The sequence below is a fragment of the Carcharhinus amblyrhynchos genome, unplaced genomic scaffold (assembly GCF_965287045.1).
Source record: "Carcharhinus amblyrhynchos unplaced genomic scaffold, sCarAmb.v2.hapA scaffold_689, whole genome shotgun sequence".
NCBI classification, from domain to species: domain Eukaryota; kingdom Metazoa; phylum Chordata; class Chondrichthyes; order Carcharhiniformes; family Carcharhinidae; genus Carcharhinus; species Carcharhinus amblyrhynchos.
Window position 1 is genome coordinate 64,490 of NW_027650429.1, and position 21,288 is coordinate 85,777.

Below are 21,288 nucleotides of genomic sequence, written 5' to 3' on the forward strand. Positions count from 1 at the left end.
TTATTGAATAACATTTATGTTAACATTCAAATTATTAGATACAGAATATGAAGCAAACTCATTGGTTTGCAATATATATTTACTGTGTATAAAAATTATCGACAATAAATTATATAGACCTCTGAAACTATGTTTTTGTGTTCTAAGCAGTTGCTCATTCAAAAAATGTTTTTAATAACTATTTGTTAAGACCAAATGGGTACTAAAATATCTGTCCCTACATAGGGGAGGATTTTGCAAATTACTAGTGAAATGGATAAGAAAAATGGGTTCAAAGGGTGTTTTTCTGTGGTGAAGTTGGTGGCATTTTTCAAGGAGAAAGAGCTGAATGAGCCAATTAACATACGAGTGTCAGAAAAGAAGTTGGTTGGAGGTGAGAGTTAAAACCAAGGGAGGCTACAGTTTTCCCTGGGGTGATTGAGATGGGGAACTAGGAGAAGGCTGGAAACAGTGAATGTGAGGAAACTGCAAAGCTGCCTATGAGTACGTCGTGTTTATAGTATTCAAATAAATTGGTTGGACTGAAACCTGGTGTTGTCAGACTTTTTACTACGTCGTGTTTGACAATGGAAGTAGTTCAGTTATCCCAATCTCAACTCCTACTGTTGTGCTCTTTAAATTGAGTTATAGGCAAAAGTCCCCAAAGAATGGAAAGGTTTCAGACGAAGAGGAGGAATCATTTGAGTTTGAGGAAATGGAAGGATTCATTTGATATCTTTAACAAGTGGCTTTCTGCACTACAAAAAAGAGAAAGTTTTCCCAAGGGATTGCTGGGGCTAATAGTAGACACTCTGCCATTCTTCAGTTTCCAAATGTATTGATGGTAACTTGCATTTATGTAGACTTTTAATGTGGAGCACCTTGGTGCACGAAGCTGCTCCACAGAAATGTTATCAAACAAAATTAGGCTACATGAGGACAAATGATCAAAAGTTTGGTTAAAGAGGTAGATTTTAAGAAATTAAAGGAGGCAAGCGAAGTTTAATGAAGGAAATGTCAGATCATGTGCTCTAGGCAACAGAAGGCATGGCTGCCAATTAATTAACGAATATCAGGGACGTGTAAGGCACCAGAATTAGAGGATTTTAAGCCTGGAATAAGATGCAACGGAACTGATGCCTTAATCCCAAACAACTGGTCATAACCAGCTTGAGATATCATGGCAACTGATCTGCAAGCAACAGATAAGCTTCTTTAAATTGCATCTAGGAACAGCCATTTTATAACTGGGCAGGATGCATGTCAAGATTAACCCCAAACTGGAAAAAAATTTTACAACTAGAGGGAAATGAGTTTATACTGTTGTGATCTAGAATACTATGATCTAGTTACTGTTAAATATGCTTCCACCCCCTTTATGTAGTCTACATAAAGGGGGTGGAAGCATATTTAACAGTAATTTTAAGAAGGGAATTAGATAAATACCTCAAAGTTTGCAGTTAGGACAGGTAGTATTGAAGAAGCAGAGGAGTTGCAGAAGGACTTGGACAGATTAGGAGAGTGGGCAAAGAAGTGGCAAATGGAATTCAATGTGGAAGTGAGGTTATGCACTTTGGAAAGAGGAATGGAGGCTTAAGCTATTTTCTAAATGGGGAAAATGCTTAGGAAATCAGAAACAAAGGGACTTGGGAGTCTTGTTTAAGATTTAAGGTTAACATGCAGATTCAGTTGGCAGGAAGGCGAAGGCAAACGCAATGTTAGCATTCATGTCGAGAGGGCTAGAATAAAAGAGCAGGGATATACTTCTGAGGCTGTACAAGACTCTGGTCAGATCCCATTTGGAGTATTGTGAGCAGTTTTGGACCCCACATCTAAGGAAGGATGTGCTGGTCTTGGAAAGGGTCTAGAGGAGGTTCACAAGAATGATCCCTGGAATGAAGAGCTTGTATGAGGAATGGTTGAGGACTCTGGGTCTGTACTGTTTGGAGTTTAGAAGGATGAGGGGGGATCTTATTGAAACTTGCAGGATACTGCAAGACCTGGCTAGAATGGACTGCGAATGCTGGAATCTGAAACCAAAAGAGAAAATGCTGGAAAATCTCAGGTCTGGCAGCATCTGTAAGGAGAGAAAAGACTGACATCGAGTCCAGATGACCCTTTGTCAAAGCTTTGAGAGAGGAACTGCTTCCAGATTTTTCTAATTCCCCATAGGAAGGAAGGGGGAAGTCTGAATTGTTTCCAATTCACTACACCCACTAGAACTGCAAGTTAAAAGTTTAGTTTTGAATCGATATAAAAGCTGCTCTTTGATACATTGTTGATCTTGAATTAGAGTCCATAGAATCCCTACGGTGCAAAAGGATGGCATCTGGTCCATCAAATCTGCGCTGACCACAATCCCATCAGGCCCTATCCCCAAAACCCCACTTATTTACTCTGCTGGCCCCCTACCACCAACTAGTAATTCAGCATAGCCAATCAACCTAACCGCACATCTTTGGAATGTGGGAGGAAATGGAGCACCAGAGGAAATTATCAAAGTGTAATATGGTTGTTTCACATCCCTCAAATTATCTGTTGTAAGGACACACTGGTATTGGTTCTACAGGTCCATGGCTCTCCAGTACTTCAACCAAAAGATCAATCTGGATAGGAACAGTCTTTGAACTAACAAGTATTACTCACCTGATCCTTATACTTTCCAGCAGCATTCTAGATGTTCTCCCTCTTTATTGCAAGTAGAATTCCACCTGTAGTTATAGTAATGAGTGCACCTGATCCCTACAGACTAGGTCCCTCCAGCATCAGGACATGAGTTGCAAGTGCATGTTTCGGGCACAGTTTTTTTGTTAAAGATTGGGGAATGTCCTGGCCAGACTGATCAGTGGTGTTGTGGATTTGGGTGGAGATTCATGAACCCCAAGCTTCCTGTCCACAAATTGCTGTTTTGGCTCTGTTAGGGACCAGATCAGAAACTCCAAGGTATGTTAAGTTAGCCTAGACCCCAACCATTTTTGATTTTGGCATTCAGGTGAGCATAAGCTGTTCCACTTCAGGTATGATTCAATTGACCCACTGGGAAGCTTTTGTTAAAACAAACTTAAAGAACAAAGGCTACAACAAAAAGAATTAACTTGCCGATTAAAATATATTTAAACATGACAAAGTATAATTCTTAACAGCTATCCATATCTTTATTGATCCAATTTTAAGAGTCAGATAAACAGAAATCCCTTCTTCAGGGTTAGCGCCAAAACCAGATGCTGACATGGATGCTAGATTTCCACCCTTTCAATACTCTACACAGACATCCAGACAGACAACTGTTTTCTGACACTCATACAACCCCCTCCAGAAAGACATTCACCCCCAAACAGCAAAATTTCTGAGAAAGAAACTTATTTCACAGCAGATTCCATACTCCTAACTCCAGAGAGAGAGAGAAACTGCTCTCTAACAACTCCAAGCAGCATCTAAGCTTGATTTCTGTGTAAGCCTAGTTCCACCCAATCACATGATTTTCTGTCAATCAATATGACCAAGTCCTACTCTGCAAAACTCCAGGCGAACACTAAAATAACAGAACAGCATTAGTTCAGGTTAAAAACAAACATTCTAGCAATTAGGAACAATTATGCTGCTGCAGTAACAAAAGGGCAGCTGGATACAGGCAAAACAGTTCTAATTTAAAATAATTGCTGAAACAGATCCCACACAAAAACATGACATCCATTTCTTAAAGGCACAGTATTATCACAAACCTAAATCTAGAGTGCAATCAGCACTTTAATCTCTTCTGCTTTCCTTTTCCTTTCCTCTCTTCACTACACTACTTGTTCTAGGGAACAAGACCCTCAGATCATTCAGCCAGGGTACGCACCACTCATTCTCCACCACCCCTTTCTCTCTCCCTACCCTCCTTTCCTGCTGGAGTTATTTATCTTGATGTGGAGATGCCGGCGTTGGACTGGGGTAAACACAGTAAGAAGTCTCACAACACCAGCTTAAAGTTCAACAGGTTTATTTGGTAGTAAATGCCACTAGCTTTTGGAGCGTTGCTCCTTCGTCAGGTAAGAACTCCCACTACCTGATGAAGGAGCAGCACTCCAAAAGCTAGTTTGCTGCTAAATAAACCTATTGGACTTTAACCTTGTGTTGTGAGACTTCTTACTATGTTGTTTATCTTGCCATGGAAAGCAGTGATGTGAACACCTTTTGGGAGTTTGAATCCAACTTTGGTTTCCGTCAGATAACCCAAAAGAGAGGCACACACGTTACTGAGGAAATAAACCATTGTGGTGAGTGAAATAGTTTGTTTTGTTTTATGAAATTGTGCTGTTACCCACCTTGTTTCCTGCTTTAAATCTTTGTGATGAAAGAGGAAAGTCGTAAATAAGATTTGGAGTTTATTGCATGAGACGTGCACAGTTTAAGAATAAAGAAAAAGATTGCCTTTTTGAGTTAGATTGTTAATGAATAGCTGTCCTTGTGCACCATCTAGTGACCAGTTTCAGAGTACACTTAGAATTTCCCCCTTGTCCTCTCCACAAAGACTCTAACTTTGGGAGTTTTCTCCTTTAAAAAGTGTTATAAAATGAAAATTAATTTGCTTGTGACCATGGGCACAAATCACAAAACCCATTCTTTATCTCGCAGCAAATGGATTAATCAATTTACATGGAATCTGAATAACATCCAGTAACAAGCCCTCCAAATCCCTACATACTCCATGGTTTGTTGCTCAAGTATCTCAGTGAGGCAATGAGCTTACACTTACGTCCAAGGCTTGAAATTATGCAACTCACTTTGTAAAGGGAGGAAGAATACACTGCAGCAGAGATTTTCTTGGGTTTGTTCAAGAAATACAATGCATCACTGCAGGTGGGAGTGGATGAGTTAGGGACCACAGAAAATTGGTGTTATCCTTGAATTGTGTGTGTCTCAACCCCACTTAATTATCCTATAGTTGTGTTGAAGCATTTCGGCGCACCTAGGATCAGGATTGTAAATGCTTGGATTACCTTGAAATTTAGGATTAATCACCATGAGTGGCTTAAATGAAAAATTGTTGTCTGTGTCAGCTGGGCCAAAGGCTATTTAACTGACAAGTCAAAAATCATCCAATCAGTAATGAATTGATACAGAAAGGGAAATTGGAAGTGTTGGGGAACCAATGTCAGGAGTGTGATGGTGGAGCAGTTGGAGGCACAAGGATGTGATGACATCTCCTGGAGAAGTCCAACTGGAGTTGTTTACTCTGAGTTAAATTAGTTATTAACAAGTTAATTCATCCACCAAACAAAAATTGTCGGTAACGGTTTGTATGTTCCCAGTGTTTTAACATTCGTTAAAGCTCTTCACCATGCCCCCATGCCTACTCAGCCATGTCATTCTGAGTGCAAAGTGTCAATCAGGATTCCTTGTCAGCTTCCAGCTCATCCACTTCCTGCAGTGTGTATTCCAGGATAGTGTTATGTCCTTTGAACTTGAAATGACCCTTGAACTTCTTATTCTGAAGCAACAGAGGGAACCAGTAAATGTCATCAGCCCACATCTCATCAAATGGGATCTTGTCCAGGTCGAACCACTGCGGGCGCATCTCTGAAAAGCAATTAATAGGTGGTGTTTTTCAAATACAAAACAATTGCAAAACCAAGAAACAAGCTGAGTGAGTACCAGTGCAAATGCATTTCACTGGCGCCTAATCAGACAAAAGTTGACATTGAACCAGATGAATAGAAGTTTGGTCAAAGGGGTAAGCTTTAAGGAGTGCCTTAATGGAAGAAAGAGGTCGAGATGGAGAGTTTTAGGGAGAGAATTCTGGAACCTTATGACCTCGGTAGCTGAAGGCATGCCTGCCAATGATGGAGAGATTAAAATTGGTGATATACACAAGGCCAGAATTGGAGAATGTGGATGTCTCAGAGCAGTGGTGGGCAGCTTGGGGGCCACATATGACCCACCTGGGTGTTGCGTGTGGATCATAAGACTTTTGGTTGACTGTTGCCCACATGCAGCAATACCAAATTCTGCTGATTTAAGAGTCTTTTCTTCCAACTGCTATGACTGAGTGATACACACAGAACAAGGGCAAGTGAGGTGAGGTGTATATTGACTGCACACAGCATTGACTGTGAGAGCCGTGCACTCCCTCTGTGTCCACAGTGGTTAGCATTTCTTCTGCTTCACAGCGCCAGACACCCAGGTTCAATTCCCGGCTTGGGTCACTGTCCCTGCGGAGTTTGCACACACTCCAAGTCTGCGGTGGTTTCCTCCCACAGTCCGGAAGACTTGCTGGTTAAGTGCATTGGCCATGCTAATTTCTCCTCATTGTAACCGAACAGACACCAGACTGTGGTGACTAAGGGATTTTCACAGTAATTTCATTGCAGTGTTAATGTAAGCCTACTTTATTAACTTTGCTTAAATTTATTAAAATTGAAGTGTAAATATTTCTTTTGTTTTTCCCTTTTGAAGTTGATAGTTCTATTAATATACAAATGATTGAGCATCTGCTACAACTCGAGAAATATTTGGCATGCATTAAATGTATTGAATTTTATTCAAGGAGGTCATGATTAGTGAACAAGGCTGATTTCAATCTTGCAGCCCACTGAGAGGAAGGAGGGCCACTCATGTGATCCACTCACTACCCTAGGTTGCCCATCATTATCTGAAGGTTGTACGGACGAAGAGAAACAAAGCTATGGTGGGATTGTAACACAAGCTCATTATACCCTGAAGCACCTTTCAATCAATAAATTATTTTTCAAGCATAGCTATTTACCTTCCGATTCCTCTGGTTCCCCTTGGTAACTATCTGTGCGGAATATATGAACATCCAGTAATTCACTCTCATCGACAAATTCAAACTTGATCTGTCCAACTTTTTCCAAAGTCTCAACAGTCAGACTGCTCTCCTCCCACAATTCTCTGAGGAAGGAATTACATCAACTTCAAACACAAATTGAAAAGTGGTTGTGGCAAAGCATTTCTGATGGATAGCGCACAGGAAACAGTAGCAGGCCATCAGCCCCTTGTTTTGCCACTCAATTAGATCATGTTTGATCAGTACCTTTGCTCCATTGAACAGCACTAGATTGCATTCATTGACACAGATTAACAAAAGACCAATACTTCCCCTGCTGCCTTATAGTTGAAGGTAGTATGAGACTGAACCAGACCAAAGCATTATGGATTGAGAATATTGTGACCGTTACTGGACACGGCAATTTAGGAAGAGAGGGTGCAGAAGAAATTTACTAGAACAGTACCAGAAATTAGTGACTTAAGTTATCTGGAGAGACTGGACAAAGCCAGGGTTGTTCTCCTTGGAGCACAGAAGTTAAGGTGAGCTTTAACAGAGGTATTCAAAATTATGAGGGCCTTTAAAAGGAGGTTTAGGGAGAAACTGTTTCCACCGAGAGGACAGTAAGCAGCAAAAAAAAGTGTGAAGATTTTAGTTTTAGACAGTGAGGCACAATGATCTGGAATACATTGCCTGAAAGGGTGTTGGAGCAAATTCAATAATAACACTTAAAAATTGAATAATACCTTGTAAAGAAGCTTATAAAGGTTATGGGGAAATAGAGGAAGTGATAGTGTCTGGATAGTTTCATCAGAAGGTGGGCAGATGGCTTCCTTCTGTGCTGTAAGATCTTACAATCTTTTGATTTGATCTGAACTGAGGTATGACAATTTGGCTGAGTACACCTCTCTAGAAAGGAGGAATCAGCTGTGATCCATACTCCTGATCATTGTTTAGCTGGAACAAATACACAGGCAAGGATCAGATTATGATTGGGCATGGCTGTGATGCCTTCTTAGTAAAGTGTACGACGCACCATTCTAGGCTTGAAGAAGGCAGCTGGAATTGTGCTCCATTGAGAATAACCACCTTTTCCAGCAGTGAGAGCAGGAAAGAAAAACTGATTAAAAAAAAAGCTCCACGTTTTACCTCTTTGCTCCTTCCTCTATGGTTTCTCCAGGTTGCACTTTACCTCCAAATCCATTCCAGCGGCTGGCTCCAAACCCTCGTTTCTTCAAACCCAGGAGGATTTTCTGCTGCCTCAGGACCATCACAAGAGTCAACAGCTTTGTGGTGACCATCTTTCCACAACAATGTCTTCTCAACAGCTGACAGCTCTCAGGAAGAAATGAGTGTGAAATTTCTTTAATATGCCATTTAATAACTTGCATTTACTGTATAAAGCAAGTTAAAACCTATTATGATGCACCACAGGAATGTAATCAGGAAAAAAATTGACAACAAACCAGACAAGGAGATAATAGGACCCATGACCAAAAGCTTAGCTGAGGAGTTTGACTTAAGCAGCATCTCAAAGGAAGCGATAGAAAGCAGAAGTGGGGAGGGAATTGTGAGGCTTAGGACACGGCCACCAACGGTGGCACTAAGGGAGTTGGGTACGTGCAACAGGCTAGATTTCAGAAATGCAGAGAGTTTGGAAGGTTGTAGGAGGTTACAAAAATAGGGAGGGGTGGGACTTTGCTGCAATTTGGAAGGACTAACGAGGCAATTGAATACACAATGAAAGGTGTACACTAGTAACTACAGAGGACCAGGGGGACTTTGAGGTGTATGTCCATAGATCCCTGAATGCAGCAGGACAGATGGTTTAAAAAAAAAGCATATAGGATAATTACCTTTATTAGCTAATGCATAGAATATAAGAGTAGGGAGGTTATGATAGAGCTATAAAAAGCTTGTTAGACCACAGCTAGAGTACTATCTGCAGTTCTGGTCGCTACAACTATCAGAAGGATATGATTGCATTAGCAAGGGTACTGAGGAGATTCACCAGGACGCTGCCTGGGTTGGAGCATTTCAGCTATGAAGAGAGCATGGTTAGGTTGGGGTTTGCTCTCCTTAGAGTAGAGAAGGTTGAGGGGGTACTTTGTCATGGTATACAAAATTACAAAGGACATACGTAGATAGGAGGAACATTTTGCCTTTAGTTGAGGGATCAATAATCAAAGGACATAGACTTTAAACTTTTTTACCCAAAGGCTGGTGAGAATCTGGAACTCACTGCCTGAAAGGATGATAGATAGAACCCCTAAAGCACAGAAAGAAACCATTCAGCCCATTGAGCCTCCACTAACCACAATCCCACCAGGCCCTTTTCCCATAACCCCACACATTTACGCTGCTAATTTCCCTGACACTGAGGGGCAATTTAGCATAGCCAGTCAACCTGACCTGCACATCTTTGGACTCCGGGAAGAAACCTGAGCACCTGGAGGAAACCCATGCAGACGTGGGAAGAAAGTGCAAACTTCACAAAGACAGTAACCCGAGGCTGGAATTAAACACAGTTCCCTGGTGCTGTGAGGCAGTAGTGCAAACCACTGTGCCTCTCCTAATATGGGGTTGGGAACCCTCACAACATTTAAGCGGCATTGAGATCTACACTTGAAATGCCATGCACAGTGGTTAGCACTGCTGCCTCACAGCACCAGGGATCCAGGTTCAATTCCTGGCTTGAGTCACTGTCTGTGCGGGGTCTGTATGTTCTCTCTATGTCTGCTTGGGTTTCCTCCCACCGTCTGAAAGATGTGCTGGTTAGGTCATTGGCAATGCTAAATTCTCCTTCAGTGTACTCAATTGGGCACCGGAGAATGACGACTAGGGGATTTTCACAAGTAATTTCATTGAAATGTTAATATAAGTTTATTTGTGACACAAAATGGGCAGCACAGTGGTTGCACTGCTGCCTCATAGTGCCAGGGACTCAGGTTTGATTCTCAGCTTGGGTCACTGTCTGTGTGGAGTTTGCACATTTTCTCCGTGTCTGTGTGAGTTTCCTCCAGGTGCTCCAGTTTCCTCACACTTACCAAAAATGTGCGAGTTAGGTGGGTTGGCCGTGCTAAATTGCCCCTTAGTGTCTGGGGGACTAGCTAGGGTAAATGCGTGGAGTTATGGGGATAGGGCCGGGGTGGGATTGTGGTTGGTGCAGGCTCAATGGGCCGAATGGCCTCCTTCTATACTTTGGGATTCTATGATATTCTATGAAGAAAAAAACATACAAAAGTAATAGAACAAGCACCACAAAATTGGATTAGATGGCTAATGCAGACACAATGGGCCAATGAATCTCTTTCTGGTGTAAAACTCTGATGCTATGACAATCACCATCTTGAATAGTGTGGTTCCAACAACCTTTTGTGAAAAAATCTATAACTTAGAAGGCAATGGAGTGTGTGAGGAAGAGGATAAGTGGGAGCATATGAAAATAAATAATTCACAATAACGCCTTTTACGATTTTAAGGACCTCTTTTTCCTGTCAGTGAAGTACTTTTCTAAAGGGCAGTTACTGTTATAATGTAATCTTATCGCTGAGTGGGGAGCACTGAGCAATAGTGAAAACACCTGGATACTTGGAACCGAATAAACAATGTATGCATTCTGGCTTTTGATGAATGAAAGATGTTACATTGCAGAGCCTGGGACAGGTACCTGTTCGCACTTTCTCTCACACCAGCAATGGGACAGAGGATTCCAGATCTGCTCCAACTTCCTCGACTGCCGACGGTGAGCATCGAACCGGAGATTGTCAGCAGGCGAGTTACACTCTATACACACCGGATGGAAACAAGTAAAGAGAAATCCATTCTGCGAGGGATTTTGTTTCTGTATCGCCAGTACTTTAAAACCGAGTCCATGCGTTTTAAATGCATTTTATTGAAAAAGAAGATCTGTGCGGCCGCTTCAGGAGAGATTATTTTGTAAGTTCACCTTGGCTGTGAGGATTTGTTTCCTGGGGGCCAGTTATGTGTTACTTCTAAGGCTGGAGCTCTGAGGGGCTTCACGTTCTTTAGAAACGCTTCGGTGCCGCACTGCCTGCCCAAGGCCCTGTTTGTGATACTGTTTTGATAATAAAAAAGTGTTGGCCCTATTTGTGATCTGGATTTATTTCCAGCTCTTTATCTCGTCACCGAATGCTTCTCAGCCATATCCTTTCCCCGAAGCATGGCGACGGTTTATAGAAGGCGTTCAACGCAACAGGACGTCCAAAGGTGCTTAACTGGAGTATTATCAAACAGAATGTGATACCACCGAGCATCACTAGATGTGAGTAAAATACTGCGGACGCTGGAATTTGAAGCAAGAAGGGGACGCTGGGAAAACTCAGCAGTCTGCTAGCGTCCATTAGGAGAGAAACAGAGTTAACATTTTGAGTCCCTTGACTCTGTCAGAACTGAAGGGAGAGAGAATGTGTTAGAACTGTAGAAAATACAACAAAAAGTAGCAACTTTGACAACAGAAAACTGATGGCCTGGTGGTGGTTGGGGGAGGGGCAGAGGAGGGTGGCTTGCACTGAGACAATACACCTATGGGATATTAAAAAAAAGGGATTTAAGATGGAGGAGAAAAGTTAAAATCTAAAGCTGCCGAATTTAAGATTGAGTCCCGAGGGCTGCAACATGCCCAACCGGAAATGAAATGCCCCCCTTTGGCTTGCACCATGTTTAAATATGTTAGTTCAGATAACCAAAGGCTTGACCAAAGAGGTAGGTTTCAGGAGGGTATTAAAGAGAGAGATGGAAGGAATTGTAGAGCTTGGGACCAGTCAGCTTGACTACCAGTATTGGAATGAGTAAAATTGACAATATGCAGGAGACCAGAATTGGAGGAAAGTAGCGAGAGTGGAAGATTGTAGTGTTAGAGGAGGTGACATAAATACAATGTTTTCTACAAGGCCAATGGTTGTCTGTATTGCTCACTTGTTATCTGGTCAACCTGTAAATTTAACCACTAGTGATGGTGAAACCACCTCTGCTCTATTCCAATCCTATTGCTGCCCATGCTTCACTAATTCCTGCACTCTGCACCCTGATCTCCACTCTCTCCTCGCTGGTCTCCCACATTCATAATAAGAACATAAGAAATAGGAGCAGGAGTAGGCCATCTAGCCTTTCGAGCCTGCCCCACCATTCAATAAGATCATGGCTGATCTGTCGTGGCTCAGTTCCACCTTCCCGCCCTCTCCCCATAACCGTTAATCCCCTCTCTTATCAAAAACCCATCAACCCGCGTCTTAAAATTATTTAGCGAGGCAGCCTCCACCACTTCAACGGGCAGAGAATTCCAGAGATTCACCACCCTTTGAGTGAAGAAGTTCCTCCTCAACTCCGTTCTAAACCGCCCCCCCTTTATCTTGAGGCTGTGCCCCCTAGTCCTACTGTCTTTTTTGAGCGGGAAGAGTCTCTCCACCTCTATCCTATCCATCCCATTCATCATCTTATACGTCTCAATGAGATCTCCCCTCATTCTTCTACACTCTAACGAGTACAAACCTAGTTTATTCAGCCTCTCCTCATAGCTCAACCCCCTCAACTCCGGCATCAGCCTAGTAAACCTCCTCTGCACTCCCTCCAAGGCCAAAATATCTTTGCGCAGGTGCGGCGCCCAAAACTGCACACAGTACTCCAGCTTTGCGGCCTCACCAATGCCCTATACAGCCGCAGCAAGACCTCCCTACTTTTATATTCAATCCCCCTCGCTATGAAGGCCAGCATCCCATTCGCCTTCCTGACCATCTGCTGCACCTGCAAGCTGGGTTTTTGCGACTCATGCACAAGGACCCCGAGGTCCTTCTGCACCGTCGCCTGCTGCAGTTTTTCGCCACGTAAGTAATAGTCCTTCCTACCATTCTTCCTACCAAAGTGGACCACCTCACACTTGCCAACATTAAATTCCATTTGCCATTTCCTGGCCCATTCGCCCAGCCTATCTAGATCCTTCTGCAGACTCTCCACACCCTCCGCACAATTTGCCGTTCCCCCAATCTTGGTGTCATCAGCAAATTTCGACACCCTACACTCGGTTCCCTCCTCCAGATCATCTATATAAATGGTAAAAAGCTGAGGCCCCAGCACCGACCCCTGGGGCACTCCACTAGTCACCATCCGCCAATCCGAATAGCACCCGTTGACCCCCACTCTCTGCCTCCTATTTGACAACCAATCCTCTATCCACGCTAACACCCTACCCCCAACTCCATGTCCCTCGACCTTCTGCAATAACCTCTTGTGAGGCACTTTGTCAAACGCCTTCTGAAAATCCAGAAAGACCACATCCACCGGCTCTCCTCTATCCACCGCCCTAGACACATCCTCATAGAACTCCAGTAAATTTGTCAGACATAACTTCCCTTTAATGAAACCATGCTGCGTCCGCTCTATCAAGCAATTGCCTTCAAGATGCCTCGCAATTTCCTCCTTAATGACGGATTCTAACATTTTACCTACCACAGACGTTAAACTAACCGGCCTATAATTCCCCGCCTTTTGCCTGGCACCCTTCTTAAACAACGGCGTAACATTAGCCGTTTTCCAATCTTCCAGCACTTCCCCGGAATCCAGCGACGTCTGGAAAATAACCACCAAGGCATCCACTATCACCTCCGCCATTTCTTTCAGAACCCTCGGATGCATTCCATCCGGTCCTGGGGACTTGTCCACAATCAGCCCCTCCAGTCTGTCGAGCACCGCCTCTCTAGTGACAGTAATGTCATTAAGACCCTCCAGTCCTACCACCTTTCCATCACTAACACCCGGCAAATTATTCACGTCCTCCTCCGTGAAGACAAAAACAAATAAGTTATTCAATACCTTAGCCATATCCCCATCTCCTACCACTAGGTCCCCTTTCTCATCCTCTAAAGGACCAACGTTCACCCTAGCCAGCCTCTTCCTTTTTATATATTTATAAAAACTCTTGCTATCCTTTTTTATATTAAGCGCTAGCCCAGCTTCATAGTTTCTCCTACCCTTCTTTATCAACTTCTTTGTCAATCTTTGTTGACATTTAAACCTCTCCCAATCCTCTTCTCGCCCACTACTCTTAGCTACTCTAAATTCCTCCGCTTTTAATTTAACACTTTCCTTCACCTCCTTTGTTATCCACGGCTTATTACCTCTCCTCCTACTGTCCTTTTTGACCATCGGAATAAATTTCCGCTGAGCACCAAGAAAGATCTCCTTAAAGATCCTCCACTGCTCCTCAGCAGACCCTCCCTCCAACGCGCTCCCCCAGTCCACATTCGCCAATTCTTCTCTCATCCTACCGTACTCCCCTCGATTCAAACAAAGTACGCGTGTCCGGGAACCCTCTTTCTCCTCCTCCATCTGCACCAGAAACTCCACCATACAATGATCACTCTCCCCAAGAGAATCCTTCACCGCAAGGTCCCTAATTCTACCCGCCTCATTACATAGCACGAGATCCAAGATAGCTCTCTCCCTCGTCGGCTCCAACACGCACTGTTCCAGGAAACTATCCCAACAGCATTCCAAGAACTCCTCCTCGAGCCCACCGCGTCCAACATGGGTCGACCAATCAATATGCAGATTGAAATCCCCCATAACTACGGCCGTCCCATTCCTGCATGCCGCACTTATTTGCGCGTTAACAGCCCGCCCCACCTCCAGATCATTATTCGGGGGCCTATAGACGACACCCACCAGCATCTTCCTCCCTTTGCTGTTCCTAATCTCCACCCACAACGATTCCACTTTCTGCTCCTTGGCTCCAATGTCATCCCTTGCTACCACCCTGATGCTATCCTTAATCAGCAGAGCTACGCACCCCCCCCCTTTTCCCTCCTGCCTATCCTTCCTAAACACTTGATAGCCCTGTACATTCAGCTCCCAGTCCCTGTCACCTTGCAGCCATGTCTCTGTAATGGCCACCAGATCGTATCCATTTGTGTCGATCTGCGCCACCAGCTCATCCACTTTATTCCGAATGCTTCGTGCATTCAGATAAAGCGCTTTCATCCCAGCCTTCACCTGGACCCTATTTGCCGCAACGCCACCAACTATACTCACGCCCCCTACTCCCTCTATTATTGGGACATCCTCGGCCTCTTCCCTTACCTGTACCCTATCCTTAACTTTAGACCTCGTAACGTCACCTACCCTCGCACCCTCCCCCCCCCCAATTAGTTTAAAGCCCTGTCTACAGTCCTCTTTACTCGATTCGCCAGCACTCTGGTCCCAGCACCATAACCATCAAACCATAACTCATCCAAACAGCCTAAATCTCATTGAGTTCTGAACCCCAATTAACCCTCTCTTTACTGGTGCTATGTTAAAGTTACTATGATAAATTCATCATCTACTCTTTGTCTCACTTGACCTATTGCTGAGTGGAATCTGAACTGGGAGGAGGGAGGCAGAGAGAGAAATTATGAAATTATGGAGAGAAGTGGACGAAAAGCGAATGATGCTTAAAAATTGTAAAATATTTTTATTCTTCCCATTATTAGACAGGGCAATATGATCTCTCGGATCCGGCATTGTCTGTTTCACACAACAGTGGAACGGCTGAAAAAGACACCAGCTGAACAGAGATGGCTGTCAAGGCAACTGAGCGACCCATACGTGAAATCAGCCCGACAACAGAACTATCGTTGTAGGAGCGCATTTAAGTTGCTGGAGATTGATGATAAGCACAACATCCTGAGGCCCGGGATCAGTGTGATTGACTGCGGTGCAGCACCCGGTGCCTGGAGTCAGGTTGCAGTTGACAGGGTTAATGCCACTGGTTACGGTGAGTGGCATACAACTCAAGTTAAATTTGTGATAGAAGCAAACCCTTGGGGATCTGCGAGATGATCAAATTCTTGATCATCTGGGACTGTGTGTACTTTTTTCTGCAAATGCCTTAAATGCACTTTATTTTAAAAATATCTATTTGCTGATTTACTAACATTATTTCTGCTGCTGTTTAATAAAACTTTTTGGCAATGAATAGCTAGCACTGTCATTTGGATTTTAGAGCAAGGGGTGTGTTACTATTTGTAGGCGATCCCCAGGAGTGAGTAAGTATCTTCAGGGGCTTCCATGGATGTATTAATATTTTCAGGGGGTTTCCAGGAATGTGTCAGTACTTTCAGAGGGTCCCAGAAGTGTGCCATTGCTTATAGAGGTCCTCAGAAGTGTGTCAGTATTTACAGAGGTCTGTAGGAGTGTGGTGGTATTTGGAGGAGTTATCAGTTTCCCGAGATCCGCACAGGTCCTCTGGACTGTGTTAATATTTACAAGGTGGTCCAGAAGTGCATTGGTATCAAAGATGCCAAAGACAGTACCAGATCAAGTTAGAGGCCCAGACTAGCCACACAGACCCCTGCCAACAATGGCAAGGTCTGCAGGACATAACAGGTAACAAGGTGACGGCATGTGAAATCTTTGGCTCCAATGCACCTCTCCCTGATCAGCTCAATGCATTCTGCACCTGTTTTAAGAAAGAGGTCAACGAGAGCACGTCATCCACCCTGGAAACCTTGAATGAATCCGTACCCGAGGCCACTATTGCAGATGTCAGAGCAGCTTTCTCGAAGACTTTCTCGAAGTGACTGGCCTGGATGGGGTGCACGGACGTGCATTTAGATACTGTGCGCATGAGCTGGCAGGAGTATTCGCAGACATCTTCTACATCTCTTTACAACAATCTGAGGTCCCTATCTGCTTCAAGAAGATGACCATCATTCCAGTACCAAAGAAAAACCAAACAGTGTGCCTTAATGACTATTGGCCGGTGGGTCTGACACCCATCATTAGGGTACAAGAATGAGACACAGAGTCTGATATACCAGTGCGGCAACAATAATCTCCCTCAATGTCAACAAAACGAAGGAGATTGTCATCGACTTCATGAAGTGTAAAGGAGAACGTGGCCCTGTCTACGTCAACAGGGATAAAGTAAAAATGGTCGAGAGTTTCAACCTTTTAGGTGTCCAGATCACCAACAACCTGTTCTGGCGCCCCCCCCCTCCTCACCCCGCACCCATGCCAACACTATAGTTAAAAAAGTCCACCAACGCTTCTACTTTCTCAGATGACTAAGGAAATTGGGCATGTCAGCTACAATTTTCACCAACTTTTACAGATGCACCATAGAAAGCATTCTTTCTGGTTGTATCACAGCTTGGTATGGCTCCTGCTCTGTACCAAGACCGCAAGAAACTACAAAAGATCGTGAATGTAGCCCAATCCATCATGTAAACCAGCCTCCATCCATTGACACTGTCTACACTTCCCACTGTCTCAGCAAAGCAGCCACCATAATTAGGGACCCCATGCATCCTGACATTCTCTCTTACACCTTCTTCCATCGGGAAAAAGGTACAAAAGACTGAGATCACGTACCAACTGGCTCAAGAACAGCTTCTTCCCTGCTGTCATCAGACTTTTGAATGGACCTACGTTGCATTAAACTGATATTTTTCTGCACCTTAGCCATGACTGTAACGTTACAATCTACACGCACTCATTTCCTTCTCTATGAACAGTATGCTTTGTCTGTATAGTGCACAAGAAACCATACTTTTTACTGCATACTAATCTGTGTGACAATAAATCAAAAAAGTATTTGTAGGGCTTGTGGTATGTCAATATTTCATGAGCATAGTGTTCCAAAGTGCTTTTAGAGCCAATGAAAGGCCTTTTGAAGTGTAGTCACTGTTGTATTGAAGGTAAAATGACTGATTTGTGCACTTCAGGTGCCACAAGAATCAATGTGATTATGACCAAAAAATTAGTTTTTAAAGATGTTATTGAGGGACAGTAGAAGAACTCCCCTCCTCTTCAGTGGATAGTGCCACAAGATCTTTTACATCCATCTGAGAAGACAGATGGGGCCTGGGTTTCTTGTCTCATTTGAAAGATGACGACTCTGGCAATGTGCTGAAAATATGAATGAATGGATCATTAATTTGCAATTTTCTTAATCGTTCTTTCTCAATCAAAAGCTCCAGCTTTTAACATAGAACACTACAGCACAAACAGGCCCTACGGCCCACAAGTTGCGCCGATCACATCTATGCCTACCAAGCCATAGAACTATCTGTAACTTCCAATGCCATTAGATCCCATATACTCATCCAGAAGTCTTTTAAAAGATCCCAGTGAGTTCGCCTCTACCACCACCGACGGCAGCCGATTCCACTCACTCACCACCCTCTCAGTGAAAAACTTTCCCCTAACATCTCCTCTGTACTTGCTTCCCAGTACCTTAAACCTGTGTCCTCTCGTAGCGACCATTTCAGCCCTGGGAAATAGCCTCTGAGAATCCACCCTATATATTCCTCTCAACATTTTATAAACCTCTATAGGTCGCCTATACTTTTCCTGAGTGTCTTTCGAAAAAGTAAGTCTTTGATGACTTTTGTGTTTATAAGTGATTTTAAAGTGTTCACTGGAGTATCAGTCTAGATTTTGTGCTTCAGTCTCTTGGATGTAAGTCAAAACCCCAACATTTTGACTCAGATGAGTGTGCTACCCAGTGAACCACAATTTAACCTGCATCCATGTGCCATTTGAGAATGTCAATTGGGTAAGGTGCCAACTTGCAGATTTCTCACACTCTGCATTCTTTCCTTCAAAGAAAGCATGTAAAACTAAAGGAACAAATCATTACAAATATGTTCCCTGTTAATGAAGGTGGGTTTAGATGAAGGAAAATAATTAAATGTTGTGAGAGGATTGGGAAAAACAGACAAATGGGGCCTGTTTTAAAACATGTGTCTCCGTTCTAGTTTATTGATGATTTTCGTTTCATTTCCCCTGACTCCAGATCGGGATGCTCCTGTCGGGTTTGTAGTGGGAGTTGACCTTTTACACATCCTCCCACTGGAAGGCGCTCTCTTCCTGCCTAATTCCAACCTCCTGGAGCCTGCAGTTCAAGCAAGAATACAGGAATCCCTGCCGATGGGAGAGGCGCAGGTGATCCTGAGTGACATGGCACCAAATGCCAGTGGGATCCGCCAGCTGGACCAGCAGCAAATGACTGAGCTGAGCTTCTGTGTCCTGGAGCTGGCCAGGAGGGTCCTCAGTCCCGGTGGCACTTTGCTCTGTAAATTCTGGGATGGAACTAACAGCCGCCTCATCCAAAGCCAACTCATCAAAGTGTTTAGAGAGGTGAAGATGTTAAAACCAGCTGCAAGCAGGAAGGAGTCATCAGAGCTCTACTATATAGCAAAGTACTACAGGAAAAGCTGACATTTCGGATTGACTCTTTATGCTCAAGAAACTTTCCATTGCAAACAAAGTTTTTGGGACTATTTATTCATTTACCTTTTCTCCCCATCCCTCCACCACCTAGTCAGCGGAAAAAATGCATTTTTATACTGCCTTTCATGACTACTGGACTTCTCAAAAAGGTTTATAGCAATGAAGTACTTTTGAAGTGTTGTAATGTAGGAAGTGTAGTCACAAATTCCTACAAGGAGCAATATGATGATAACCTGCTTTTGTGATGTTGATTGAGGAATAAATATTGGGTGGAACCTTGGAGGAGAATCTTTCCTCTTTAAAATGGTGTAATAGGATCTTTTAGGTTCACCTGAGAAAGTCTTGGTTTATTGTTTTGACAGTGCAATGTTGACTCAGTGCTACATGGAGTGTAAGCTGAGATTTTGTACTCGTGCCTCCAGGATGGAACTTGAACCCACTGATTTCATGACAGAGAGGTGAGAATAGTACCCACTCAACTACAGCTGGCATTTTATGATCACTGCTGCCCTGTAACTCATTGTGAGGAGATTGCAGGAACACAGGGTATATGTCCCTCTCTTTTGCAAGAATAAAGATTCTCCCCCCAGCATGTAGTCAATCAACTGACTCAAAATGAATCATGTTAAAGTGTTTCACATTTTACAGCCAAGTATTTTTGAATTGTAGTTGCTGATTTCAGAAACACAGCAGCTAATTTGTGCGCAGCAAGTTCCCACAAACAGCTGTGAAATGAATTATTTTTATTAATAAATGAACTGAAGATTTTTTTTAGTGATGTTGGTTAATAGATAAACATTGGCTCTAGCTGTGGGAAGAATTCATCTGCTCCTCTTCAAAATTGGACGTAGACTCTGACACCTTGTAATGCTTTTCGTTGCTTGATATTTGCTACTCACCAAGCAAGGGCTCAAGCCTATATAAAATGTTTGTCTAATGATCAGGTAACCTTTAAATGGCATCCTTGTCTCAGTGGTGGCATACACCAAAGCTCATTGTTTGGTATTCCTTGTGTGTGGTACATAGATTTGAAGCCAATTTGAGGTCTATGGACACGTCAGTCAGAGTTGCATTAAGAGGTGGGTTAATTCGCTGTTGTGCCCCTGGACTAGAGTGAGGAAATAAAAGCTGTATTCATTACTTACTGATCTCTGTTGCAAATTGTAGAAAGTCAAGACAGGATTTAGCTCAGCTGTAATGACTTAGTAGTTGAATAACTTGACAACATTTAAAGCCTGGGTGCATAGTTATTGGAACACTCTCCCAGAATAGTACACAAAATGTATAAAATGCATTTTCCTGTTGTTAAATGCTAAAAGTGCATGAGTCACTGACATGCCAGGTGTCACCTTGGCTCAGTGGATAGCATTCTTATCTTTGAGCAGGAAGATTGTGGATTCATATTCCATTCCAGAAATCTGAGCACTAAAGGTTGGCTGATACTCCTGGTGCAATACTGAGAGAGCACTTTACTGTTGGATATGCCACCTTTCAGATGGGAGGTTAAATTGATGTCTGTCCTCCCAGGAGGAGGTGTACAATCCCATGGTATTGTTTTAAAAAAGAACAGCTAAAACTGTTTGTTCCCTCTTGCCTAGTAAGAAGTCTCACAACACCAGGTTAAAGTCCAACAAGTTTATTTGGTAGCACAAGCCACTAGCTTTCGGAGCGCTGCCCTTTCATCAGGTAAGTGGGAGTTCTGTTCACAAATAGGGCGTATAAAGACACAAACTCAATTTACAAAATAATGGTTGGAATGTGAGTCTTTACAGGTAATCAAGTCTTAAAGTTACAGGCAGTGTAAGCGGAGAGAGGGTTAAGCACAGGTTAAAGAGATGCATATTGAATCCAGCCAGGACAGTGAGATTTTACAAGTCCAGGCAAGTTGCAGGTGTTACAGATAGTGTGACATGAAATCCAAGATCCCGGTTGAGGCCGTCCTCGTGTGCAGAACTTGCCTATCAGTCTCTGCTCAGCGACTCTGCGTTGTCGTGTGTCATGAAGGCTGCCTTGGAGACTGCTTACCTGAAGATCAGAAGCCGAATGCCTGTGAACGCTGAAATGTTCCCCAACAGGAGGAGAACACTCTTGCCTGGTGATTGTCGAGCAATGTTCATTCATCTGTTGTCGTAGCATCTGCATGATCTTCCCATGTACCATGCCTTGGGATATCCTTTCCTGCAGTGTATCAGGTAGACAATGTTGGCTGAGCTGTATTGTGTACCTGATAGATGGTGTTCTCACATGAGATGACGGCATCCGTGTCAATGATCCAGCACGTCTTGCAGAGGTTGCTGTGGCAGGGTTGT

General features: G+C 43.4%; 2 protein-coding genes across 2 annotated transcripts; one reads left to right on the top strand and one right to left on the bottom strand.

Annotated features, from left to right (window-relative positions):
- Positions 1 to 4,333: 4,333 nt before the first annotated feature.
- Positions 4,334 to 10,497, bottom strand: nudt1 (nudix (nucleoside diphosphate linked moiety X)-type motif 1). Its single transcript, XM_080184359.1, has 4 exons — positions 10,419 to 10,497; positions 7,898 to 8,076; positions 6,728 to 6,873; positions 4,334 to 5,541 (listed from the first exon to the last, which is right to left on the bottom strand). The coding sequence occupies exons 2-4, from the start codon at positions 8,047 to 8,049 to the stop codon at positions 5,351 to 5,353; spliced, it is 489 nt and encodes a 162-aa protein (XP_080040485.1). The 5' UTR covers positions 8,050 to 8,076; positions 10,419 to 10,497; the 3' UTR covers positions 4,334 to 5,350.
- Positions 10,446 to 21,282, top strand: mrm2 (mitochondrial rRNA methyltransferase 2). Its single transcript, XM_080184358.1, has 3 exons — positions 10,446 to 10,687; positions 15,235 to 15,518; positions 18,543 to 21,282. The coding sequence occupies exons 1-3, from the start codon at positions 10,446 to 10,448 to the stop codon at positions 18,965 to 18,967; spliced, it is 951 nt and encodes a 316-aa protein (XP_080040484.1). The 3' UTR covers positions 18,968 to 21,282.
- Positions 21,283 to 21,288: the final 6 nt, after the last annotated feature.